This window comes from Oncorhynchus keta, chromosome 32 (assembly GCF_023373465.1).
Source record: "Oncorhynchus keta strain PuntledgeMale-10-30-2019 chromosome 32, Oket_V2, whole genome shotgun sequence".
Lineage (NCBI taxonomy): Eukaryota > Metazoa > Chordata > Actinopteri > Salmoniformes > Salmonidae > Oncorhynchus > Oncorhynchus keta.
The window spans coordinates 19858843-19886306 of NC_068452.1; the positions used below are offsets into that span (position 1 = coordinate 19858843).

At 46.6% G+C, this 27464-nt stretch overlaps 2 protein-coding genes and 2 non-coding genes across 8 annotated transcripts in view; 3 read left to right on the forward strand and 1 right to left on the reverse strand.

Moving 5' to 3' along the window:
- LOC118365240 (voltage-dependent L-type calcium channel subunit beta-1) overlaps positions 1–17550 on the reverse strand; it is a 36590-nt gene extending 19040 nt beyond the window's left edge. Inside the window, exons 1-2 of one of the 5 annotated variants that reach the window (XM_035747294.2) lie at positions 17096–17548; positions 13729–13815 (exon numbers count right to left, since the gene is read on the reverse strand). In XM_035747294.2, coding sequence (XP_035603187.1) covers positions 13729–13815; positions 17096–17185 — 177 coding nt within the window. In that variant the 5' untranslated portion in view covers positions 17186–17548. Of the gene's footprint in view, positions 1–566; positions 765–8440; positions 8755–13728; positions 13816–17095 lie in introns of those variants that run through there. The other 4 variants (XM_035747290.2, XM_035747295.2, XM_052490827.1 and 1 more) reach the window with 4 other exon arrangements.
- A 5318-nt stretch (positions 17551–22868) lies between these two features.
- LOC118365241 (60S ribosomal protein L19-like) lies at positions 22869–25381 on the forward strand. The gene is made up of 6 exons (XM_035747296.2): positions 22869–22926; positions 23842–23948; positions 24092–24214; positions 24382–24502; positions 24892–25002; positions 25179–25381. Exons 1-6 carry the CDS (start codon positions 22922–22924, stop codon positions 25303–25305), a joined length of 594 nt encoding a protein of 197 aa, XP_035603189.1. The 5' UTR covers positions 22869–22921; the 3' UTR covers positions 25306–25381.
- LOC118365812 (small nucleolar RNA SNORD53/SNORD92) lies at positions 23664–23743 on the forward strand. The gene has a single exon (XR_004821810.1). It is a non-coding gene; the product is annotated as a small nucleolar RNA SNORD53/SNORD92 (small nucleolar RNA).
- Positions 24667–24748, forward strand: LOC118365814 (small nucleolar RNA SNORD53/SNORD92). The gene has a single exon (XR_004821811.1). It is a non-coding gene; the product is annotated as a small nucleolar RNA SNORD53/SNORD92 (small nucleolar RNA).
- Positions 25382–27464: the final 2083 nt, after the last annotated feature.

Below are 27464 nucleotides of genomic sequence, written 5' to 3' on the forward strand. Positions count from 1 at the left end.
CTTCCCGACTCCCTATTGGTCTCTCGGTCTCTGCCTGTTAACACAGCAACTGCAGGTACTGTTGCTACGTATAGAGCCGTGTGAAAGAGAAGAAGAAATGAAAAGGAGGGTTGAGTCCCAGAATGCCCCAGAAGGTAGCACGGGTCAGGGGTCGGAGGTGAAGGTTCAGCGGCTTCAGCCCCCATCTCTACTCCAGAGCAAATAGAGGCCAGACAGGACTTGAAGGACTAAATATACACAAGGGCAACCTGTCACAGACAGACAGAAATACTGTATGTGAGTGAGAACTAGGCACTTTGATATTTATTGTGCCACTTTATATGGTTGGAATTAATAACAAACAGAAAGTTGATACTTGTGCTGACACCTTTCCCATCAAAATCAATCGGTGGCTTAGCAATGCCACGCCCGGTAACAAAGGCAACAGGTAGCCACTTCCAGGGGAGCAACCCCTGACCTTCCCTACTTCCTGTTTCATTAACACAACACACCCACCCTTGCCCGGCTCCCCGACACAGACAGACATGCAGCGTTTCATAATGATGATAATAGCCGTTGCCACTTACCGGCTCTGAGTCATCCTCTAACCCATACAGGTGCATCCCAACATGGAGAGCTGATTATTACAGAAAGGTTAATTAAGATAGATGGGAAACCAAGAGGACTGTGTCTGTCTAAGAGAGAGAATAAAGAGGAGAGAATAGCTTACTGCCTCCTCAGAATAACTCTCACAGAACAGCAACTCCCTGACTGCTGCAACAGGTCCGTGATGCAGTGAAGCGAGAGGGAGCAAGAGGGATGTGTGTTAGTGTGTGTGTGTGTGTTAGTGTTTGTGTGTGCGCGCGCGCGGAGTGCGTGTGTTTACAGTATGTGTGACTCACGCACTCAACCTGGTCACACCACATGACAAACCAGCAGAATAGAAAAAAGACAGAGACGGGAGTGAAATCCATAGAGAGAAAAAGAGGGTGAGACACAATTAGGGACTTAATCAATCCTTTACTAAAGGAGTGTGAGGCAGGAACCAGGGTGATACCCTGTAGGCAGAGCTGGGCAGAGCTAGTAGGCAGGGCTGGGCAGAGCTAGTAGGCAGGGATGGGCAGAGCTAGTAGGCAGGGCTGGGCAGAGCTAGTAGGCAGGGCTAATAGGCAAAGCTAGTAGACAGAGCTAGTAGACATAGTTAGTAGGCAGAGTTAGTAGGCAGAGCTAGTAGACAGAGCTAGTAGACAGAGTTAGTGGTTAGAGCTTATAGGCAGAGTTAGTAGGCAGAGCTAGTCGGCAGAGTAAGTAGGCAGAGCTAGTAGACAGAGCTAGTAGGCAGAGCTAGTGGGCAGAGCTAATAGGCAAAGCTAGTAGACAGAGCTAGTAGGCAGAGCTAGTAGGCAGAGCTAGTAGGCAGAGCTAGTAGACAGAGTTATTGGTTAGAGCTTGTAGGCAGAGTTAGTAGGCAGAGCTAGTCGGCAGAGTAAGTAGGCAGAGCTAGTAGACAGAGCTAGTAGGCAGAGCTAGTAGGCAGAGTTAGTAGGCAGAGCTAGTAGGCAGAGCTAGTAGGCAGAGTTAGTAGGCAGCGCTAGTACACAGAGTTAGTGGGCAGAGCTAGTAGGCAGAGCTAGTAGGCAGAGTTAGTAGGCAGATCTGGACATAGTTAGTAGGCAGTCGGCAGAGTAACCTCTTCTCCCCTCTCTCCAGGCAGAGCTAGTAGACAGAGCTAGTAGGCAGAGCTAGTAGGCAGAGTTAGTAGGCAGAGCTAGTAGGCAGAGTAAGTAGGCAGAGTTAGTAGGCAGAGCTGGTAGACAGAGTTGGTAGGCAGAGTTAGTAGGCAGAGCTAGTAGGCATAGTTAGTAGGCAGAGCTAGTAGGCAGAGTTAGTAGGCAGAGCTAGTGGGCAGAGTTAGTGGGCAGAGTTAGTGGGCAGAGTTAGTAGGCAGAGCTAGTAGGCAGAGCTAGTAGGCAGAGCTAGCAGAGTTAGTAGGCAGAGCTAATAGAGTTAGTAGGCAGAGCTAGTGGGCAGAGCTTGGCAGAGCTAGTAGGCAGGGCTGGGCAGAGTTAGTAGGCAGGGCTTGGCAGAGCTGGGCAGAGTTAGTAGGCAGAGCTAGTGGGCAGAGCTAGTGGGCAGAGCTAGTGGGCAGAGCTTGGCAGAGTTATTCAGCAGGGCTTGGCTTGGCAGAGCTGGGCAGAGTTAGTAGGCAGCAGAGCTAGTAAGCAGACCTAGTGGGCAGAGTTAGTGGGCAGAGCTGGGCAGAGCTAGTAGACAGAGCTAGTAGGCAGAGCTGGGCAGAGCTAGTAGGCAGGGCTGGGCAGAGCCGGGCAGAGCTGGGAAGAGTACTGTATCATTTTAATCAATAAGATTTTAGTCAATAAGATTCTTTTAAGCCTTTTCTGTAGCCATCCCTGTTCTCTTTTACAAACGCTCCACCGCGTGGCCGCGGCCAGTAGGCAGGGCTGGGCAGAGCTAGTAGGCAGGGACGGGCAGAGCTAGTAGGCAGGGCTGGGCAGAGCTAGTAGGCAGGGCTGGGCAGACTCTCCAGTAGGCAGGGCTGGGCAGAGCTAGTAGGCAGGGCTGGGCAGAGCTAGTAGGCAGGGACGGGCAGAGCTAGTAGGCAGGGCTGGGCAGAGCTAGTAGGCAGGGACGGGCAGAGCTAGTAGGCAGGGACGGGCATAGCTAGTAGGCAGGGACGGGCAGAGCTAGTAGGCAGGGCTGGGCAGAACTAGTAGGCAGGGCTGAGCAGAACTAGTAGGCAGGGCTGGGCAAAGCTAGTAGACAGAGCTAGTAGACATAGTTAGTAGGCAGAGTTAGTAGGCAGAGCTAGTAGGCAGAGCTAGTAGACAGAGTTAGTGGTTAGAGCTTATAGGCAGAGTTAGTAGGCAGAGCTAGTCGGCAGAGTAAGTAGGCAGAGCTAGTAGGCAGAGCTAGTGGGCAGAGCTAGTGGGCAGAGCTAATAGGCAAAGCTAGTAGACAGAGCTAGTAGACATAGTTAGTAGGCAGAGTTAGTAGGCAGAGCTAGTAGGCAGAGCTAGTAGACAGAGTTATTGGTTAGAGCTTGTAGGCAGAGTTAGTAGGCAGAGCTAGTCGGCAGAGTAAGTAGGCAGAGCTAGTAGACAGAGCTAGTAGGCAGAGCTAGTAGGCAGAGTTAGTAGGCAGAGCTAGTAGGCAGAGCTAGTAGGCAGAGTTAGTAGGCAGCGCTAGTACACAGAGTTAGTGGGCAGAGCTAGTAGGCAGAGCTAGTAGGCAGAGTAAGTAGGCAGAGCTAGTAGACAGAGCTAGTAGGCAGAGCTAGTAGGCAGAGTTAGTAGGCAGAGCTAGTAGGCAGAGCTAGTAGGCAGAGTTAGTAGGCAGAGCTGGTAGACAGAGTTGGTAGGCAGAGTTAGTAGGCAGAGCTAGTAGGCATAGTTAGTAGGCAGAGCTAGTAGGCAGAGTTAGTAGGCAGAGCTAGTAGGCAGAGTTAGTGGGCAGAGTTAGTGGGCAGAGTTAGTGGGCAGAGCTAGTAGGCAGAGTTAGTAGGCAGAGCTAATAGGCAGAGCTAGTGGGCAGAGCTAGTGGGCAGAGCTAATAGGCAAAGCTAGTGGGCAGAGCTAGTAGGCAGAGCTAGTGGGCAGAGCTAATAGGCAAAGCTAGTAGGCAGAGCTAGTGGGCAGAGCTAGTGGGCAGAGCTTGGCAGAGCTAGTAGGCAGGGCTGGGCAGAGTTAGTAGGCAGGGCTTGGCAGAGCTGGGCAGAGTTAGTAGGCAGAGCTAGTGGGCAGAGCTAGTGGGCAGAGCTAGTGGGCAGAGCTAGTGGGCAGAGTTTGGCAGAGCTAGTAGGCAGGGCTGGGCAGAGTTATTCAGCAGGGCTTGGCTTGGCAGAGCTGGGCAGAGTTAGTAGGCAGAGTTAGTAGGCAGACCTAGTGGGCAGAGTTAGTGGGCAGAGCTGGGCAGAGCTAGTAGACAGAGCTAGTAGGCAGAGCTTGGCAGAGCTAGTAGGCAGGGCTGGGCAGAGCCGGGCAGAGCTGGGAAGAGTTAGTAGGCAGGGCTGGGAAGAGCTAGTAGGCAGGGACGGGCAGAGCTAGTAGGCAGGGCTGGGCAGAGCTAGTAGGCAGGGCTGGGCAGAGCTAGTAGGCAGGGCTGGGCAGAGCTAGTAGGCAGGGCTGGGCAGAGCTAGTAGGCAGGGCTGGGCAGAGCTAGTAGGCAGGGACGGGCAGAGCTAGTAGGCAGGGCTGGGCAGAGCTAGTAGGCAGGGACGGGCAGAGCTAGTAGGCAGGGCTGGGCAGAACTAGTAGGCAGGGACGGGCAGAGCTAGTAGGCAGGGCTGGGCAGAGCTAGTAGGCAGGGACGGGCAGAGCTAGTAGGCAGGGCTGGGCAGAGCTAGTAGGCAGGGCTGGGCAGAGCTAGTAGGCAGGGCTGGGCAGAGCTAGTAGGCAGGGCTGGGCAGAGCTAGTAGGCAGGGCTGGGCAGAGCTAGTAGGCAGGGCTGGGCAGAGCTAGTAGGCAGGGCTGGGCAGAGCTAGTAGGCAGGGCTGGGCAGAGCTAGTAGGCAGGGACGGGCAGAGCTAGTAGGCAGGGACGGGCAGAGCTAGTAGGCAGGGACGGGCAGAGCTAGTAGGCAGGGCTGGGGAGAACTAGTAGGCAGGGCTGGGCAGAACTAGTAGGCAGGGCTGGGCAGAGCTAGTAGGCAGGGCTGGGCAGAGCTAGTAGGCAGGGCTGGGCAGAACTAGTAGGCAGGGCTGGGCAGAGCTAGTAGGCAGGGCTGGGCAGAGCTAGTAGGCAGGGCTGGGCAGAACTAGTAGGCAGGGCTGGGCAGAACTAGTAGGCAGGGCTGGGCAGAGCTAGTAGGCAGGGCTGGGCAGAGCTAGTAGGCAGGGCTGGGCAGAGCTAGTAGGCAGGGCTGGGCAGAGCTAGTAGGCAGGGCTGGGCAGAGCTAGTAGGCAGGGCTGGGCAGAGCTAGTAGGCAGGGCTGGGCAGAGCTAGTAGGCAGGGCTGGGCAGAGCTAGTAGGCAGGGCTGGGCAGAACTAGTAGGCAGGGCTGGGCAGAGCTAGTAGGCAGGGCTGGGCAGAGCTAGTAGGCAGGGCTGGGCAGAGCTAGTAGGCAGGGCTGGGCAGAACTAGTAGGCAGGGCTGGGCAGAACTAGTAGGCAGGGCTGGGCAGAACTAGTAGGCAGGGCTGGGCAGAGCTAGTAGGCAGGGCTGGGCAGAACTAGTAGGCAGGGCTGGGCAGAGCTAGTAGGCAGGGCTGGGCAGAGCTAGTAGGCAGGGCTGGGCAGAGCTAGTAGGCAGGGCTGGGCAGAACTAGTAGGCAGGGCTGGGCAGAACTAGTAGGCAGGGCTGGGCAGAACTAGTAGGCAGGGCTGGGCAGAACTAGTAGGCAGGGCTGGGCAGAGCTAGTAGGCAGGGCTGGGCAGAACTAGTAGGCAGGGCTGGGCAGAACTAGTAGGCAGGGCTGGGCAGAACTAGTAGGCAGGGCTGGGCAGAACTAGTAGGCAGGGCTGGGCAGAACTAGTAGGCAGGGCTGGGCAGAACTAGTAGGCAGGGCTGGGCAGAACTAGTAGGCAGGGCTGGGCAGAACTAGTAGGCAGGGCTGGGCAGAACTAGTAGGCAGGGCTGGGCAGAACTAGTAGGCAGGGCTGGGCAGAACTAGTAGGCAGGGCTGGGCAGAACTAGTAGGCAGGGCTGGGCAGAACTAGTAGGCAGGGCTGGGCAGAACTAGTAGGCAGGGCTGGGCAGAACTAGTAGGCAGGGCTGGGCAGAGCTAGTAGGCAGGGCTGGGCAGAGCTAGTAGGCAGGGCTGGGCAGAACTAGTAGGCAGGGCTAGTCAGCTGACACCACTGAGACATGGAGGTATGAGAGGTGAGAGGCTGTCATTTTCACCAAGCAGCCCTGACTGCCTTTCTTCTCCTGCTCTCTTCCATCTGCAAAGTGGCTTCCTTCCACTGGGGTGAATTCACACCTGCTTAGCTCTGATATCGAACAAATTGGGGGAGAGAAGGGGGCGGGGGGGGCGAGAGAACGAGAGTGAGGAAAGGGAGAGAGAGAGAGAAAGAGGGAGAAGAAAAAGGAAAGAGTGGGAGTGTGAAAGACAAGAGCGTTGAATAATGAGGGGAGAAAAGCGTTGCCTTGAGGGGATAAATTATGTTAATGATGTTGTCTCTTCTGATGAAATGAAGGCCTAACCAACTGTTCCAGTACATGATGGCACAACGGAGGAGGGAGAATGGTACAATACTGTTATGGAGATGTGTACATTGCGTCTACAGGCTACACCTTAAGTTATAGATGCATGATATTTGCACGTCTGTAACTTTCTCACTCTTAATTATTTACGATGAATTCCAGATTCTCCGTAATCAAGGTAGCATCCACATTAATGTAGAAGATTTTCAAAACATATTCTATTCTTATTTACAATAAAAGTGACAATACTTCATTTACCATTCGTTTCTATCGGGCACAAAGTAATCTGAAACACAACCAAAACAATCAGGAAATGCATCTAACAAATTTGTAGAGTCACACGCTTGATGTAATCATTTCATGCTAGGAACATGGGACCAAATACTTAAACTTGACTACTTTAATAGACATAAATTAATTTGTCCCAATACTTTTGGTCCCCTGAAACGGGGGGACTATGGACAAAAAGTGCTGTAATATCTCAACGGGTCACCCGACGATATTGATGAAAATACAAGTCAAATTAAAGCTGACAGTCAGCACTTTAACCTCATTGTATCATATCAAATCCAAAGTGCTGGAGTACAGAGACAAAACAACTGTCCCGATACTTTTGGAGCTCACTGTATCCAGTACGGGTGGATGAACAGTATAAGCATCTATCTAGTGTCCTCCTTCGTGACTGTCGGAGGAAGTATAACACGTGCTGTGAAGTCATATGCCTTTTGCCTTGATGATGGTATAAAGATCTACGGATAAAAACAGACTACGATTCAAAGTGAGAAGGCGGCGTGTGTGGGACAGAGTGAAATAAGATCGAAAAGATACCGAAGTGAAATACAAGAATGGTCTAAAACACTCGTATGATTGATTATGGCATTCTAATCCTGACAAGATCACACTCTCTCGCTACTCCCCTAGGCTGTATTTCTGCCTATCTCCTCCTGCCCTCCCTCTCTACTCCCTCCTGCCCTCCCTCCTGCCCTCTGTGTGATCGGAGCAAACAGTCTGCCCAGCTGTAATCACAGTCAGAGACAGGGCAAACACACTCAGACAGACAGCAGAGAGGGCGACGGACAAAATCCATGATCATGCCCAGGCTCAATCCCTATATTCTACAGGGTTTTCACGTCCCACAACTGCAGCACTGGCATAAACAGTAGTCAGCGGTGAAACTGGAGACCAACAAAGCAACACTCTTCCAGAGGATTAAAAAGCAACAGGTATTGAGAAGCAGGGAGCCAGGTTTGGACTAAAGAGAGGAGCGTTTAGACATGTCTCGCGGTGGCCCAGTGGCGCGTCCCAACGTCTAAATGGCCATGTGCCTTCTTGGCACACGATGCGTGCCCGTTGGCATGACAACGGGCCCGGACGACGGACATCCGTGTCTTCCGTGGCCTGCTATCTAAAAAAAAAAATAAAAAAAAGGCCCTGCGGTGCTGAGAGAGACAACAAAAAGAAAACGTGAGTCGTGTACAGACCTCACCGGAAATACACAGAGGTGTGATTCAGCTCAAAGTGGGCACTAATTAAGTAATATCAACAATAACTTTTGAAAACGGACAAGCTAATGGCAGACTTGTACAACTAATTATACCGTTGAGACATACAGCGTTTAAAAAGGTACTTTGAAACCAAAACAACAATACGCATAGGAAATGTAACATTGAAAAAGCACTAAAACGTCGGAAAATATCCTCCTAGACGTCCACCTATCAAGAAATCAGCTACATAAATATAGCACTCTGTCTGAAATTTGTGGAGGTCAAAAACCATTCCATTCACGTGTTAGGAAACACTGACGTTACGGACTATGTGATCGGCATCTCTGGGACCAGCCTGGATCCCCAGAGATGCCGATCACATGTTTCACAATAGAGGGGGCCTCATAAAATGGCTGTAGGGGCTAGGGTCTGGGACAGTGAGGCTGGCGGGTCCCTCGGCAGGCAGGCTGCCTACCAGGGGGACTGGAAGTCTAATTAAAAACCCAGCTCCTTTCCTGCAGCTGTGGCCCAGCCCAAAATGGAATCACACAACGCAGGCGAAAGAAGAGGATCAAAGAGAGCGAGAATGAGAGAGAATGAGAGACACCAGGAAATGGCTCATCCAAAACTTTTTTCTAAGTTAATGTGTTCTGTCCACCAACTTAAATTTCAAACCTCTCTGACACACTCGCCCACATAGTCTCACAGACACACTCCAACACACACACTCCTACAGTACGACAAGGCGCCCTTTCCGGACCGGGTGCCAAAACAGACTCACCAAAAGTGTAAAGCGTTTAGCTAGATCTGTCTTACCATGCCGGGCCTGCGATACCTGTCAGTCTGCTCCATACCGCGTTTGCCACGTTCGCCACACCACGGCAAAGCAGAGGGGCAAAGCCACAGTCCACACCAACGACCAGCAGTGTGTGTGTGTGCGTGTGTGTGCGAGAGAGAGAGAGAGACAGAGAGAGACCGTGCCGGCAAGTGTGTAAGTCCAAAAGTACGTGTGTGTGTGTCTCTGAAAGAGAGAGAGCCAGAGAGAGAGTACTGTATGTGTGAAAATAGGAGAGTGCTCTCCTAAACCTCCTAACACACACCCCCACCTCCAAGAACCTGAACCTTGTGTATGAGAAAGGGAGAGGGGAGTGAGAGAGCTGGGACTGGTGGGTGGGGGGTGAGGGTCAGGTTGCAGGACTTGTGCTACATTTGCAAACTTGGGGAATTATATTTAGCCCTGGCAGGACAGAAACAGGACCGTGAACGCAACGCAACGAGCCCCAGAAGGAGGCTTGGTATGCAGCCGTCAGTCATTCAATGCCCCAACTGACGTGGGAGAGAGGCTGGGGCAGGGGGGAAAAAACACACAAAAAAAACGTTCCTCTATCCTGCTCTCTGTCTCTCTCTATACCCGGAACGGGGACATCAAACAAGGGGATGATATGGGGTTAGAGGGGCGGAAGTGACCAGATGGGGCGGGCGTGAGGAGGGAGGGGTGAACAGTGTATCAGCGGCAGCAACAAGGGCTTCCAGTGCACAATAATATGACAGCGCACTTGGAACCAGTCAGCACCCAGGAGGTGAGTGTCCCTTAAAGACAAGGGAAATAAAACGGACACTTTTCAAGGCCACACAGGCTTGTTCTAAAAATCTCTTTGATTAAGTTCAGGCAACAGTTGGCATTCCTGTTCCAGCATCACAAACTGGATACAATTACCTACTAGCTTTCAGTTCTAATGTGTTGCACTTCAATGGATTATTCCAGCTTCTACTATCATGATCATACTTCCTTGTGTAATGATCATACTTCATTATGCGATGATCATACTTCCTTATGTCATGATCATACTTCCTTATGTGACAATCATACTTCCTTATGTAATGATCATACTTCCTTATTGTCACGAGTCCGGCCGAGGGTGTTTCCCCTTCCCGGGCGGGTGGCGCTCGGCGGTCGTCGTCACCGGCCTATTAGCTGCCACTGATGGTTTTTCCTCCCCCTCCTTGTATGTTTAGTGGTAGCACCTGTTCATGTTGAATTAGTTTGTCTTTATTAGACAGCCGGGCCTGGTTGTTGTGCAGGATTATTTCAATGTAACCTTCGGCTCTGTTGTAGAGGTACGTGTTAGTGCCTGGTCGTGATTTTTTTCCATTGTACATTTTTGATTCCCTGCGGTTGGGAACGTAACTTTTGTGAGCACCCTGTTGGTGCGTTGTTGCTATTAAAAGACAGCACAGCATTGAACTCTGTCTCCTGCATTTGACTCCACACCCACGACACCCGGAGCATTACACTTATGTAGTGATCATACTTCCTTATGGTGATGATCATACTTCCTTATGTAATGATCATACTTCTTCATCAATCCGAAAGCAGATACTTAAATCAATTCAAGTAGTCAGCAAATAAGTGTTAAAGCCAGCGTTTAAAATGGCTCCAGCCTGCTAAACTAAGGGCCCGATTCAATCATATCTGCTTTAGTTGACATCCACATAGCTGATATTTTTACATGTCGGAGGTGGGGGTGTGTTAGAGCTGTCCAACCCACAAATGGCTCCTCGCATTATACTGTACCTAAAGCAGACATTGCCATTGGCTGCACGGAGTCGCAATAAGAGAAATCCCATGGAGACTGTTTACAAGTCCGAACACTGGGATGTGCGATGTGATCTACACCTTGATTAGGCTGAAAGAAATCCTCATTATTTTGTTTAATGATTTTACATTCGAGTGTCATTATTTCTATATGTCCTACATTATTCTTGTTCTCCTATATATCCTTGTTTTTCATTTCTAATGCGAGTGGAATGGATGTGGCTTCGTGACAACGACCACAAGAGCAGCTGCTCATCGATTTTGACAGTTCCAACGCAGTTCCAACTCTGACACCGCCAAAACATCAGCAGTGGCGTAGCAGTTTAGTCAGTTTAGTCACAAGACATTATTTTTCAATTAATATCCATTATTGCCATTTGTATTTTATTTTTTTAAACACTTTTTTGGAGAGTTTGAAATTGGGATCCTTTGCATTTCCAGGCATGGAGCCGACATGGAAATCACTATTATTGAAGGTAGTTTGAAAACTCTAAATATATGTACATTTTAAGCTCAAATAACGCAACAAAATAATTGTTTTAAACTATAACGTTTCCCTGCCGGACAAGGATCGTCCCAGCTTTCAAGAATCCCTGAGCAAATGTCCTACTATTCTACACATTTTGCCATGAGACTAAGATAAAGTGTTTATTTCTCAAGTGAATTTCCTGTAATAACAACAACAAAATTCGTGTTCATGTATGTTTTTTTTTAAGGGGGTGGGGTGGGGGGTGGGGCTCGGGCTGTATGCTACATCACTGTACATCAGCTATGTGGGTGTTTTACTATCGCTGGTTAACGCTTGATCTGATTGAATCTAGGTCTAAGCTAGGAGAGCAAGGGGTTGAAGGCGGGGTGGAGGGGAGGGGAGGGGAGGGGAACGCACAGCTCTGGTGTCTCTCTATTCCACCAGCAGAGGGCAACCTCTGACACTGTGACAGGTGCCTCGCCATGGCGGACCGCAAGGAGTGGTTGACTGACTGGTGATGAACAGGCAGCCAGCCAGGCCACAGCATGAGGAGCAGATTGCCAGAGACAGGCAACCAGGCAGCCAGGCAGCCAGGCAGGCTAGTATTCTCAGAGCCACTCCCAAGTGTCAGCCACTCAGACTACTGTTTGGTTCCCTCTCCTCAAAGAGAAGCAGCCGACTGCCAGGCTGCACTGACAGAAGGACTGATGACATTTTCTCTTCCAATGGAAAGGGAACATACACTCTAGCAGGATTTCTCTCCCACACAGCTGAGGAAAATCCCAAGGATGAAAAACAATGAGAAAAAATGACTAACTGCCACTCAGATGGAGGAAACTGTAACTATCGGTTTATCAAATTCTCCTCACTCAAATGAGAAGAGGTGATTTCAGGGTGTATTATTAAAGATTGGCTTCATCCTGTGAACATTGTGGTCGCAGAATTTCATTTGTTTGTCCTGAGCTTGGAGCAGCCTTATTTTACGTAACACAACCCCCTCTGTTGTGAAACAGCCAATTGACCTGACCCTGGTGCCGTCAAAAAATAATATTCTGTGATTCATCGTGACCTAATAGCGTTGGACTGACACAGTAGCTCTAAATGGAATGGCAAAAGAAGGAAACTGAACCCCTGCGAATGAGCCCCCAGGGATGCCAGAGTGATTATGGTCCTTCACTGACTGTGTTGTGTAGGGGCTTAGCTCATCTCATGTCTCTATGGTAGTACAGCTGGAGGCCATTGCCAGACAGTCCACTGTATTGATCACAAAAACCCATCTGAATGTGTGTGTGTGTGTGTGTGTGTGTGTGTGTGTGTGTGTGTGTGTGTGTGTGTGTGTGTGTGTGTGTGTGTGTGTGTGTGTGTGTGTGTGTGTGTGTGTGTGTGTGTGTGTGAGGGAGGGAGGGAAAGAGAGAGAGAGAGAGGAGAAAGGATAGAGAAGAGAAATAGATGGATAGACAGAGAGAGAGAGAGAGAGAGAGAGATGTAGAATTGAATCCTCAAATCATCTTCAGTCAGCCCAGACATTGTACCAGCGATGAACAATTCCAAAGAGGCAAAGGAGGGGACAAGAGGTGCATCTGATATTCATCTTGTGTCTTTCACATCCATATTGCCTCTTCTTTCCCAGGTTACAATCACAGCTAGTAATAGTGCTCATTACTACATGCCTGCCACTCCCTGTGTATCTAAAGTACCCTATTCTTGTGTACACACACACACACACACTAATCCATCTAACCATCCTCTCCTCCTCTCCATCCCACTGCGCCTGCACACAGAGGGGAGATTCAGTGTGCCGGTTGCTATGGAAACCAGGCAGTGTACGAGCTCCACCGCTGGCTGATTGTGTGACAGTGTGCGTGAGACTACAGCTTAGAAAGAGGGGGGAAACATAGCTAGCTGCATTCGTAGACGTAACATAGCCTGCCGATATAGTAAATTATGACATCTAAATGCAGCATTTACCGCAAATTCAGGATGTGTACAGGATGTATACAGGTTGGTAACCGGCTCAGAGCAGACTTACAGAGAGTTAATGAGGAGATGTGCCAGTGAGTAGGGGGGGGGGTGCCACCGAGGATGAAGTTAGCTAACCTTTAGAATCCACAGGAGGGCTACACTCCCTGTGTTCACTGCCAAGAGAGGGGAGTTTTTTAAGGTTAATGTCATCAGACAGGGGCGAAACGTTTCAGGCTCAACCGAGAGAAGTCGAGGAGGAAAAGGGGACGCATGGTGGCATGACACAGGGCCCCTTTAATAAAATGTCATGTCCGCATGATGAGCTGTGATGGAGGTGACACACGTGTGTCACCTTAAACCCCTTCCCCTCTCTCCAGACCCCCGGAAAGGAAGTGCCTCTGTCTGGTACCTTGTGTTCATTTCCTCCATGGGAAAGCTGGAGAATAGCAGGCTTCCATGGGCTCACCCTGACACAGTGTTGATCAATGCACCACGGGGAACCGGGGAGGGCGTGCTGGGGAGGGTCTGAGCCCGACATGAGGACCCGGAACCAGGATTGTCATAATCAGGATTGTGGAGATCTATCTCCTGGAGTCCCTACGATACACTCTCTCACCCTCTGTCTTGTGCTTATCCAAGCTGCATCAGTCTGCCCAGTCTATTGTTGATTCATAGTGAAAAACCTTGAGTCCTGGGTAGGTGAGGGCATCCACTGGGGAGGACTGCAGAGGCATCAATTCTGATCATGGGAGCAACATAAATGTGGGGCGACAGAGATAGGTCAAGGGGGGAAAAAATGAACAAGACAGCTATTGCACAGCGAAGGAAGGGAAAGGGGGAGGAGTAAGAGAATAGCAACGTGTAATGTAAGTACAACTGCAGAGGGCTTTGACGGCCGCGTGCGAGTGGCCATGCAAACGCGTTTGGGTTACTTACATGAGAAGGCGCTAACAGTGCTGCCGCATGGCGGGCTGTTCTCACCTATGAATCTCTTCAACTTATCACTAGAGGAATCAGGCTGTACAATACAAGGTACGGTATAGGCACAAGAATAAGGCAAACAAAAAGGGGTCTTACCTGCCGGACAAAGCTGTTGGAGGTGGTGTCAGAGGAGGTGCTTCCATCGGAGCGCTTGAAGCGGCTCTTCCGCTTGGAATACTTTCCCTAGAAGGAAGGAAGATGAGGAGACAAGAGACCAAGTATAGACATTAGGGCAAGCTTCGCAAAGCAAGTCTTAATAAAGAAAAGTACACTTGAACAGAAGTTATGTTCACAAAACATATTTTCTGTTGAGAGAACATTACGAAGCCGCCCAGCGTTGTTCTCGCGGTAAATTCATCTCAAGACCACAAAATTAAATTGTTTATGATACTGGGACTCTGTGATCAGGAGAGCTTCAGGGACATAGAAGACGATGACCAGAACAGATGGAGCGCTGCCAGAGATGGGAGTTAAGAGGAGACAATGTGTCCTGATCCTCTCCCAGCACCAGTGTACTCCACCCTCTTAGCTCGGCTTCATGTTCAACCTCCGTTACTTGTCATTATTCATGTAGGTTGGGACCCCGTAATGTGATTGGCTGATTCCTGGAAAATTGCCTATCCGGCCTGGGCAGGGCCCTCCATTGCATTAGAGCCCACCCTGGTCACGTCACCATGGATACGCAGTGCCGGCTAATTGCATTTGTTGGCAATCAGGAAGACTGGTGGGCTCTTGTGTGTACAGATGTGTGTGTACAGATGACTGAGCGGAGGCCACAAGAATAGTAAACAGGAACATACAATACACACACACACACACACACACACACACATACTGTATGGTTGAATATGTGCAGGGTTCAAAAGTAGACACCCAAAAACATTATCAACCTCTCAGAGCCATGTTCTCGTGCATGTACAAAATCATGCTCACATTGAGCACAAACTGTACAGTTTGTCGCCACACACCTGCTCCCAGCAACCCAAGCCAACCACCTCCACCTTCACCCACACACTCACACGCAGGCAAGGCCATGCGTACACGCACGCACACACCTGCACCCACAGCTATGACCAACTTTAACAGACACCCACTTGACTAGAGTTCTAATCAGAATACTCCTCAGTGTGAGCTACGGACCAGCTGTTAGAGAGTTTGAGTCAAGCTCGAGGTCCGGTCCAGCTGTCGTCCAGCTCCCCCTCTCATCATCACTGAGCCGGGGCACCGTAGTCCCCAGAGGTATGGCTCTGCCTGTGCTTTAAACAACCTTTGGGGAGAGTCTGGCTACAGTAAAGGCCAGGGAAATGCCATACCGGGGAAGTAGGGAGGGGAGGTTTCCTGTTGGTAAACAACCTTCAGGGCTAAGTGACTAATTAGAGGGGGGTGTGACGCGAGCGCTGCTCTGTTAGACAGGAACTGTAAACTGGGGAGGGATGGGAGGACCAGCCTGTGGTGTGTCGCCGTCTTCCAGCTTAAACAGAGCACAGTCGAATATTCTCCAGGCAATCGTACAGCAACAGCCGGTGCTGCTCGCAGAAGAACAAACACAATCTATCATCTGAGTTATCGTTTACCAGGCTTGATTTGGATCAGTTCAGGATTCATCGGCTGCCTGCTCATATATTTCCATCTCTGTTTGGGTCAGTTGTTGCCATTCAGTGTTGCTGGGGGGCCTTTCCTCCAGGAGGTTACAAATGGCACCATTTTCTCTATATAGTGCACTGCTTTTGACCAGGACCCACAGGGCTTTAGTCAACATCGGTACACTATGTAGGGAATACGGCGCCATTTGGGACGCATCCTCTAAGCGCGGTCCCCCGGTCGTCACTCCACCGCCGAGTTATAAATATGCCGGCGTAACCCGCCCGCAGGTACGTGTGAACTTTATATCTAATTGATCCAAGTGCCACGCACAAACCCTTCCCCGCCACAGGACACAAGGAGGGGGGGTCCATCTGTCTCTCAGCACAGCGCCAACACGCAAGGGATAGAAATCTGACAGCTAAAAGAAACAGTCAGAGAGAGCGATGGAGAGATAGAAAGAATGATGGGGAAGGGAGAGAGAGATGGAGAGAGAAAGAGTGGGAGAGTGAGGCGTGCAGGAAGCACACTTGGCATGGCGTGAGGTGTTTGGGTTGTAATACAGCCTGTGTTGTTTTTCTGTGTTGTTTTTCTGTGTTGTTTTCCTGTGTTGTTTTCCTGTGACGTCCTGGTTTCCGTGGAGAGACAATGATGGAGCTTAGCGTGGGCGGGTTTGTTCTGGTCATTCTCCTATTTACTTCTCTTCACTCAATTGTACGTCCAATCGTGCCCATGTAACCAGTGATATCATATACTGTACCTTCCTGAGTGCCATTTATAGCTACAGAAAAAGTTACATTCTGAAACATTTCGAGTTCTAAAAGAACAACAGCCAATATGCTGTTTTTTTTTTGGAGGGCAGAATAGGCGTGGCTATAAGGGAGGGCATTTTAACACATGATATGATACTTATGTGTGATCTTATTCCATTAAATGTGTCTGCCAAGGGGAGTATGCCATTCATCCCCTATCATTTCAGAAAAAGTTTGTTAGCGATCCTCATCATTAATCCGCATCATTTTGATGCCATGACGGTTCCTGTCAGCAAAGGAATAACAGTGCATGAGTATGAGTATAAAGCCATTTAAACAGAATTCGGTGTCCTTACTCCTGCATGAAGGCAAAACGGATGAGAGACGAAAATTGTGTCCACTGTCCACACAGGCCATTAATACGTGGGCGTGGCTTGCATCCCTTTGGGGACTTCATCCACCTAGTAACATGTGGCACATTGCGCTAATTGCAGAAAAAAAAGACATCAGAGTTTGTTACTCAAAAATCATTTAGCATTAGCCTGCAATAATAGGCAGGCAGCTTTGTGGAATGATTGCATTTGATTTACTACACAATGAAAGCGAACCAGCAAATGGTCAAAACAAAAATTGTCATGTCATACAACACATAAATTGTAATAAAAAAAAATATATGAAAAAAAAAGGTCATAGCCAATCATTCCTGTGGTTTTATTTGGAAGTGAAACAGCAGCAGCTGGTAACGAGAAACAGAAGAAGGAAATCCATCCAAAGGGACACACAGGAGCCACAGTTAATTACCATATTAGTGGCCCTCTGTGACCAAACCAATGCTTTTACTATAATAGATGAAGAATACATGCATTACTTGGTTATTACACTGATACAGTTCACATAACGTTTTTTTGTTTTTTTTTGCTCTGGGAATTATAGCCTACTCCACGAAATCTTATCCGCAGCTGGTTTAAAATCGTTCACCTGCTTTCCTGCTTGTATCGTTCCTGCTATGACAAGTGAAACTGTGGACTGTCAAAATGTCTAAACAAAAGCTTCAGCAACAGGCGGACTGGCTAATCAAACCTACGATGAGATTTCACGGGTAGAATTAAGTTGTAGCCTATACTGCTTACCTGTGTGTGAGGATGTTGATCAAACATGTCCATTTGGATCTCCTGGGTTGAGGTCGAAGGCGTCCTGGACATACTACCTTTCTGTACCATTGATTTACTTTTTCAATTCTATTTTCTCATTCATATATTTATGATGATATCGCTATAGTCATTGTCAACGAAGATAATTTACTTGCCGTTGTTTCCCAGAGGGCGCTTCCCGAGTGGAGTACAAAAGCAACAGCTGCGTCGTCTACAGCCGCCGAGCTCACCACCCTCCGTTTATTCGCGCAGACAATTCGGACGGTGCGCTCCACTCGAGATTCCAGATGCGAACGGAAGAGGCCCACGCCCCATTGACCAGGCCCCACCCTCATCACTGATCAATCAATGAGAGACCATCACGGAAGGGATGTCTTGTGGTTGGGTAATGGGTAAGGTAATTAGGCTAGGTTGCAACCTGATCGAAGCACAGATGATATCCACATTTTTAGATGCTCGCCTCTTTCCATGTGTCGCTGTAGGCACTTGTTGGCAAGTGGTACATCAACGAAATTGTATCTGTCTCATCGCTCATTTCATCTCCACACAGAGAAATATGAAAAGCATCAATATAGTCCTGATGATGATAATTATACTGTACATGTATTCCAATTGTACACAGATAAGGTAACATTACATTCAAATCATGAGACATTAGAATAAATTGTAGATTCCATTTTAGTTTCCCCATATGTTCCCTTTCAGCACGTTAGTCTCCTGAGCACTACATTGTTATAATGGTCATAAATACAGTACCAGTCAAAAGTTTGGACACACCTACTCATTCCAGGGTTTTTCTTTCTTTTTACTATTTTCTACAATGTAGAATAATAGTGAAGACATCAAAACTATGAAATAACACATATGGACTCATGTAGTAACCAAAAAAGTGTTTTAAAAAAAATATATATATTTTATATTTGAGATTCTTCAAAGTTTCCACCCTTTGCTTTGATGACAGCTTTGCACACTCTTGGCGTTCTCTCTACCAGCTTCACCTGGAATGCTTTTCCAACAGTCTTGAAGGTACTGTGGCCATCTAGGTTAATCTAGAACTTCTTACTATGTTCTTACTGAATCTGACCACCATCCTTTTTGTGTATTTATCAACTTCACTTCAGTATATATTACATTTTTACAAATACATTTTCCCATTAATACATCTTTAAAAGCTTAATGAAAATGTCCCTTTTTTAAATAAAAAAATAGCAGTAGCAAGAACGAATATAAAAATAAAATAGAGAGGGGGAAATCCTGTCTGAATAAGTAGTCTTCTTCAATATGTCCTCATTGGGGAGCTTCATGAATCTAAAACACACACAGGTATGTATTGAATGTTGATTGGTTTTCGTCCACTTCTTCTGTCCAGTGTAAAGTATTTATGTGAGGTCCTCATGCAAGGAATGTCCCTTTATCAGTGCAGTTCTGTGGTGTGTGTGTGTCCTGAGTGGAAGTGTGTACATGTAGGTTATGTGCTTTTATAAACTGGATGGGTCGAGCCTTGAATGCTGATTGGCTGAAAGCCGTGGTATATGAGACCATATAGCACGGGAATGGCAAAACATTTATTTTTACTGTTCTAATTACGTTTGTAACCAGTTTATAATAACAATAAGGCACCTCGGGGTTCGTGGTATATGGCCAATATACCACGGCTATGGGGTGTATCGAGGTACTCCACGTTGCATTGCCTTCTCAATAAGAAGAGAGATGTCAGTTGCATTCTATGCTGTTGGGTAGCCTGAATGGCTTGGAGGGCATTTATGTTTAGGGCCCAAAAAATGGTCAAAGACTCCAACCACCCTAGTCATAGACTGTTCTCTCTGCTACCGCACGGCAAGCAGTACCAGAGCGCAAAGTCTAGGTCCAAGAGGCTTCTAAACAGCTTCTACCCCTAAACCATAAGACTCCTGAACATTGCCCCCCCTCATTCAACAATGAGTGGTTTGGAAGGAATCAGTGACAGTAGCTAACTGCAAGTATTAAAAAGCAATCACTAGCCTGCTATTCAGTGGAGTGGCTGTGTGGTCCCAAATCTGGGATTAAGTTTAATTTCCAAGTTTCCAAGTTTAAAATGATAAACATTCAACATTGGCCACGCTGTCAATGAAGCATTATTTGTGCCGCACACAAAACAACTGTTAACTTGGAACTGCGAAAAAAAGTGACTTCAGTGAGTTCAAGACAACTGGGAAGCCAGGAATAAACGAGGTCCGACTGGGAAAATAAGTTTTGAACGGTCATCCAACTCAGAATTGTAAATCCGGCCTCTTTCTAGAGCTACGACCTGAAGATCAATGACGTCATCATGATTCAACCTTGTTTTCTCTGAGTTCCCAGCTGTTTTGAAAGCACCATAAATCCAGAACGCCAGACTTTGATGACAAAATTTGTCCACAGAGGACCGCCGCGCCACCTTCCTGTTCAAGTGAGCACAGCACAACAAGGTGAGTCCAAAAATGTGTGGTATGCTGCTGCATAAAGGATGTAATATGCCAGGGAGATATGTATAATGTAGCTAAGAAAGTAATACTAAGTGTATGTTGTGTAGTAAGATGTTAGTAGCCCATGTGCCTCACCCTATTAATTTGGTCTATTTAGCCCTCTTACTTTCACCTGGTTAGCAGATGTTAACGCGAGTGTAGCGAAATGCAGTAATATCTAACAAGTAATCAATTCCACAACAACTACCTTATACACACAAATGTGTAACAATCTAAGAAATAATACATTGTTTCCTAAGTACTCGAAGCGAGGCGACCATCTCTGTCAGCGCCATCAGCAGGTCTGGTGTTGTGTTTTGTAGTGGCTTTGCTGGTATGCATCCACTTTAAAAAAAAAAAAAATTCCCCACCAAAATGTACATGCTAAAAGTGTCACTGCATGTGACAAATATAATTCGATTTGATGAATTAAGAATTGTTATTGAAATGTTTTCTGTAGCTGGTATATTGCCTGTTATTGGTGATCGATATCCCCATCTAGTGGTCTCTTTAGCTCCATTCTCTATTAAAATCCTGTGTTGTTTATTCAGAGGAAATGTTCACATGGTATATCTAAAAGCAATAATTGATGATATTTCTCAGTCCGCATTTGTACATTTTGTATATAATCTAGATCATGCATTATGTTGTACTAGGTACTGATTTATTGATTTTCTGATGTACCGCCTTGCTTGATCATATGCAATTATCCTTGAAATAGAAGCCAGGTGTGCGTGCTGCTGATGATTTACACTGAGGATGGCCTGAGGACGAAACGTTTGTGTTTTGTTTTCACATTCCATTCTTGATTTTTTTGGGCACCGTGATGTTCTAATAAAAATCTTTATTTTGCTTTCAAGCCTCAATTTTGGATGTATTACTTTTCTCGACAGTGTGTGGGTCTACACCTCTTTCAGTTCAGAGATTGCTACATTACGGAGAAATCATTTATGGGTGCTCTCGAGTGGCTAGATGTTCCTTACCATCCGGCCATCAAATGTGCCACCAATGCTCCTAATAGGACACATCACTGAACTCTATACTCCACTGTAAACTGGTCATCTCTGTATACCCGTCGCAAGCCCCACTGGTTGATGCTTATTTATAAAACCCTCTTAGGCCTCACTCCCCCCTATCTGAGATACCTACTGCAGCCCTCATCCTCCACATAAAACACCCGTTCTGCCAGTCACATTCTGTTAAAGGTCACCCAAAGCACACACATCCCTGGGTCGCTCCTCTTTTCAGTTCGCTGCAGCTTGCGACTGGAACGAGCTGCAACAAACACTCAAACTGGACAGTTTTATCTCAATCTCTTCATTCAAAGACTCAATAATGGACACTCTTACTGACAGTTGTGGGTGCTTTGCGTGATGTATTGTTGTCTCTACCTTCTTGTCCTTTGTGCTGTTTTCTGTGGCCAATAATGTTTGTACTATGTTTTGTGCTGTTACCATGCTGTGTTATGTGTTTCTGGCTTGCTATGTTGTCTTAGGTCTCTCTTTATTTTGTATTATCTTTTATTTCACCTTTATTTAACCAGGTAGGTTAGTTGAGAACAAGTTCTCATTTGCAACTGCGACCTGGCCAAGATAAAGCATAGCAATTCGACACATACAACAACACAGAGTTACACATGGAATAAACAAAACATAGTAAATAATACAGTAGAAAAAAAATAAAACAAAAAGTCTACATACAGTGAGTGCAAATGAGGTAAGATAAGGGAGTTAAGGCAATAAATAGGCCATGGTGGCGAAGTAATTCCAACATAGCAATTAAACACTGGAATGGTAGATGTGCAGAAGATGAATGTGCGAGTAGAGATACTGGGGTGCAAAGGAGCAAGATAAATAAATAAATATAGTATGGGGATGAGGTAGATATATGGGCTGTTTACATATGGGCTATGTACAGGCGCAGTGATCTGTGAGCTGCTCTGAGAGCTGGTGCTTAAAGCTAGTGAGGGAGATATGAGTCTCCAGCTTCAGTGATTTTTGCAGTTCATTCCAATCATTGGCAGCAGAGAACTGGAAGGAAAGGCGACCAAAGTAGGAATTGGCTTTGGGGGTAACCAGTGAGATATACCTGCTGGAGCTCGTGCTACGAGTGGGTGCTGCTATGATGACCAGTGAGCTGAGATAAGGCGGGGCTTTACCTAGCAGAGACTTGTCGCCAAACCCTCTGGCTACAGGTTATCTACGAGTATGAAGCGAGGTCCAACCAACGAGAGCGTACAGGTCACAGTGGTGGGTAGTGTATGGGGCTTTGGTGACAAAACGGATGGCACTGTGATAGACTGCATCCAATTGGTTGAGTAGAGTGTTGGAGGCCATTTTATAGATGACATCGCCGAAGTCGATGATTTATGTAGTGTTGTCTCTCTTGTCGTGACGTGTGTTTTGTTGGCCTTCATTGTAAATATACATTTGTTCTTAACTAACTTGCCTAGTTAGTTAAATAGAGTAAATCACACAATGCATGTCACACAAACTTGTCTTCAACTTTAGGGTCTCCTTCAAAGTTGTGGAAAAAGTACTCCATTGTCATACTTGTGTAAAAGTAAAGATACCTTAATAGAAAATTACTCAAGTAAAAGTCAGCTAGTAAAATACTACTTGAGTAAAAGTCTAAAAGTATCTTGTTTAAATGTACAGTGATGGGACAATTACTCAATTGCCATACTTTAGTAAAAGTACATGCTAAACATCAGATCTTTTCACATATGTTTTTCAGAGGTGATCTGATCAGTCAAAAGACCAAAACTATTGTAATTAAACAAGCAGGGAGCAGGTCTCGAACCCTCGACCTTCGAGCCCGAGCTCCGGCGCGCTATCGACTGTGCCGTAAAAGTATGCTCGTGCGGCAGAGTCGATTTTCGCGCATATAAACCCAGGGTCCTTACAATATAATTATTGGGCTACTTGTCTAAACTTTCCGTCTGTCAGTGTCAGTCAGCTGTCTTTGGCTTCAACATTGCTCTCTTGTGGTGGAGTAGTGAGTTGCATTTTATATGATTTTACCCACAATGCCGTGCGAAATCTCTCCCCACCGTTGGAATATACTATTATTCCCAGATAAGGGGAGAACATACTTTCTAAACACTTTATCTTATGATTTCAGACAATATCGCTCTCTCTAACTTTTTTTTTTACACCAATTAGTATTTTAATACGAAATCTTCACATGAAAAAAATATGATTTGTATTTCGTTTATTTCACAAAATAACTGGTGTATATCTAATTTTGGATTCTCCTGTAGTTTTAATGGTAGTGCCCTGTCGGTCTCGCAACCCTTCCTTTTTCTATCGCAATAGCAGCCATGAGGTAAGCATACATACTTTGTGCGAGTCTAAATTCTCATATATTAAATAAAATACGAATGTATTGCCCATTAAACGTTTACTACGGTTCCCCTAAAGTTTACGCGACACTACCGTTTAAGTCCCTTGTCATATTTTATTTTGGAAAAACGACATTTCATGTGAAAATGTGCCGCACGATGTACCAAGCCAGGGATGCCATGTTGTCAACCAATAATTCTGAGGCGAGAAATTCAGGCCTAACGTTAAACAAATGCGAGTTAAACGTCTAACATAGCTGAATAGATTATGATCGTTTAAAAAAAATCGGATTCCCTTATTGTTAGTATCAACAATATCTATGTTCCATATCTGAAAGTTGCCATTAGTAGCGTAGCTAGCAAACGTTAGCCTGTCTATCAAATTTGGTGTACCACATTTTGTTAGTATTGGCCATCTATAGTAGTAATGTTAGCTACCTACACCTACCTGGACACGGGTCTCACGATTTTGACTAATATTCCCCGTTTATATTAGCAAACGGGTTACTTGTGTTTTGTAAAATTAATTGTCAAACATGTCACTTTCTAAGAACAGAAACATAGTGGATGATATTTAGCTACACGACTAGTCAGATAACGTTACTATCCTAACGTCGAGTAACGTTAGCCCAGTTGCAACCAATGTAACGTTAATCATCAGCATCGAACTAACTTGGCAATAATAGCTAACAATCAACCCGGAGTTGTATTGGATAAATGGTTAATATGATGATTCTGAGAATGGTTTCGCAAACGATGCTGAACTGTGTGATGTCACGTTTCTCTTGGCTATCTGATTAACCCATGGTCACACTACACACGTTTAAGTTATATTGTTGGCAACACACAGTTATGCGTTAAAGTGTAATGCGTTAGCTAACTCTTCATCTCTAACCCAGCATGCTCAGGCTTCAAAAGAGGCTTGCCTCCAGCGTCCTGCGCTGTGGCAAGAAGAAGGTATGGCTGGATCCCAACGAGACCAATGAGATTGCTAACGCCAACTCCCGTAAGGATTCAGCCAATCTGTTTTTTACCACGTTATTTTGGTATTGTGTGATGGAGGTAATGTAGCCGGTGCATAATCTGGTTATTGATTTGTTGCTGTAAATTCATCTGCCTTGTCTAACCAATATCCCCCCACCCTCTCAGGCCAGCAGATCCGTAAACTGGTAAAGGATGGTCTTATCATCCGCAAGCCTGTCACGGTGCACTCTCGCGCCCGCTGCCGCAAAAACACGCTGGCACGTCGCAAGGGAAGGCACACAGGAATTGGTGAGTGAATGCTGTCCTACGTCTCATAGCTATATCGACTAGTGATGGCGAAACCCAATCAGGTAGTCATTTTATTTACATGACTGTTTTGTACTGAAAACAGGATACTGAATTTTGGGGTATAGTATTAATATCTCAGGCCTAACACCCTTCTCCCACCCTACCAGGTAAGAGAAAGGGTACAGCCAATGCCCGTATGCCAGAGAAGCTGTCCTGGATGCGTCGCATGAGAATCCTGCGTCGTCTTCTCCGTCGCTACAGGGAGTCCCATAAGATTGACAGGCACATGTAAGTTCTCCACATCCACCCATGAGTATAAAGATTCACAAGGCAACTCCTATTGGGTCCATTTCAAGGATGTCTGTTACACATTGATTATATTGAACTAACTACTAGCCTAGGCTAAACTAGCTAGTTATAATGGCTAACAAACAACCCAGGGTTATATTGGTAAAAAATGATGATTCCCTGAGAATGGTTTCGCAAACTTTGCTGAAATTTGTGATGTTATGTTTCTCTTGGCTATCTGATTAACCCCTGTTCAAATTCCTATTTGATTTAGGAAGGAAATTCAAATGTAGCTCATGGGTTGCTAAATTCTTTTGTTTATTGAATTGTTTAAAGCATGTACTGTTGATTGATTTGCTATTCTTGTTTTGCCCCTTTCCTTCCCGCAGGTACCACAGCCTCTACCTTAAGGTGAAGGGTAACGTGTTCAAGAACAAGCGTATCCTCATGGAGCACATCCACAAGCTGAAGGCAGACAAGGCCCGCAAGAAGCTTCTGTGGTACGTCTAAAACCAACTCCCATCTGCCTTAAGACTTTTCTATGCCGCATGTTTTGTAGAGTGGAGAAAGAACTGAGCTGATGAGCACTTAAAAGCAGATATTTATATGGGAATGTTTGTAGCTGGTAAGATGTACATTTGGGTTCAGCATTATTTTACCACTTTTCTCTCTGCAGTGACCAGGCTGAGGCCCGTCGTTCCAAGACAAAGGAGGCCCGTAAGCGCAGAGAGGAGCGCCTGGCAGCAAAGAAAGAGGAGATCATCAAGACCCTGTCAAAGGAGGAGGAGACCACCAAGAAGTAAACATCTTCTTGTCCCTGGCATACACCTGCTGTACCTCGCTCTGTCGAGTGCTGACAATAAAGTGTATGAAAGACAACCCGGTCTCCTGAGTCCACTCTTACTCGATCACACCTGTAATGTACACTAACTGACATGGTTTCATGGGTTTAACTGCCCACACAATTGATAAGTGGCATTGGGTTACTTCTATTTACAAGGATACACTATGACATTTACATTTAAGTCATTTAGCAGACGCTCTTTGTGTGATTGATCTTACTGTATTTTTCCTCAGTCCAGGTGTTTTCAAAAAGCTTGTAGGAAATTGATAGAACAAAGCCATTCGATGCAAAGTATTGTGCCCTGATTTTGTATTGTGCCCATGATGAGCTAAGAATCTTATTTTATTGATAAGTGGTAACTTTTGAAACTACATTGTTGGGCAATGAAAATATTTTGTAAAATTTTCAATGTCAAGGTGAGAGTGCTGTTCATCGACTACAGCTTGGCATTCAACACCATAGTACCCTCCAAGCTCGAGACCCTGGGTCTCGACCCCGCCCTGTGCAACTGGGTACTGGACTTCCTGACGGGCCACCCCCAGGTGGTGAGGGTAGGCATCAACATCACCCCGCTGATCCTCAACACGGGCCCCACAAGGGTGCGTTCTGAGCCCTCTCCTGTACTCCCTGTTCACCCACGACTGCGTGGCCACGCACGCCTCCAACTCAATCATCAAGTTTGCGGACGTCACAACAGTGGTAGGCTTGATTACCAACAATGACGAGACGGCCTACAGGGAGGAGGTGAGGGCCCTCGGAGTGTGGTGTCAGGAAAAGAACCTCACACAACGTCAACAAAACTAAGGAGATGATTGTGGACTTCAGGAAACAGCAGAGGGAACACCCCCCTATCCACATCGATGGAACAGTAGAGGGTAGTAAGTTTTAAGTTCATCGGCATACACATCACATACAAACTGAATTGGTCCACTCACACAGACAGCATCGCGAAGAAGGCGCAGCAGCGCCTCTTCAACCTCAGGAGGCTGAAGAAATTCGGCTTGTCACCAAAAGCACACAAACTTCTACAGATGCACAATCGAGAGCATTCTGGCGGGCTGTATCACCGCCTGGTACGGCAACTGCTCCGCCCACAAACGTAAGGCTCTCCAGAGGGTAGTGAGGTCTGCACAACGCATCACCGGGGGCAAACTACCTGTCCTCCAGGACACCTACACCACCTGATGTTACAGGAAGGCCATAAAGATCATCAAGGACAACAACCACCCGAGCCGCTGCCTGTTCCCCCCGCTATCATCCAGAAGGTGAGGTCAGTACAGGTGCATGAAAGCTGGGACCGAGAGACTGAAAAACAGCTTCTATCTCAAGGCCATCAGACCGTTAAACAGCCACCACTAACATTGAGTGGCTGCTGCTAACACACTGACACTGACTCAACTCCAGCCACTTTAATAATGGGATCTGATGGGAAATGATGTAAAATATATCACTTGCCACTTTAAACAATGCTACCTAATATGTTACCCTACATTATTCATCTCATATGCATACTTATATACTGTACTCTATATCATCTACTGCATCCTCACGTAATACATGTATCACTAGCCACTTTAACTATGCCAATTTGTTTACATACTCAGCTCATATGTATATACTGTACTCGATACCATCTACTGTATCTTGCCTATGCTGCTCTGTACCATCACTCATTCATATATCTTAATGTGCATATTCTTTATCCCCTTACACTGTGTATAAGACAGTAGTTTTGGAATTGTTAGTTAGATTACTTGTTGGTTATTACTGCATTGTCGGAACTAGAAGCACAAGCTTTTCGCTACACTCGCATTAACATCTGCTAACCATGTGTATGTGACAAATAAAATTTGATTTGATTTGTTTTGAATGTGATGAGGGTTGATGGTTTGGATATGTGGGCTATTGCCATCTAGTGGTTGTATGTGATACCTTATTGTCCTGTGACTGTTTCCCTACCCCTTTTTCAGCTGTACATCAGCTGATTTCCAAACCATTAGTGAAATTGTTTATTTGATTAAATTATCAAACATTTGCAAGTACAAAATGAAAAGCTTTACAATTTGTGCACTTTAAATCCTTTTAGTGCGCTAATTCTGGAGGCAGTAAGCCATTACA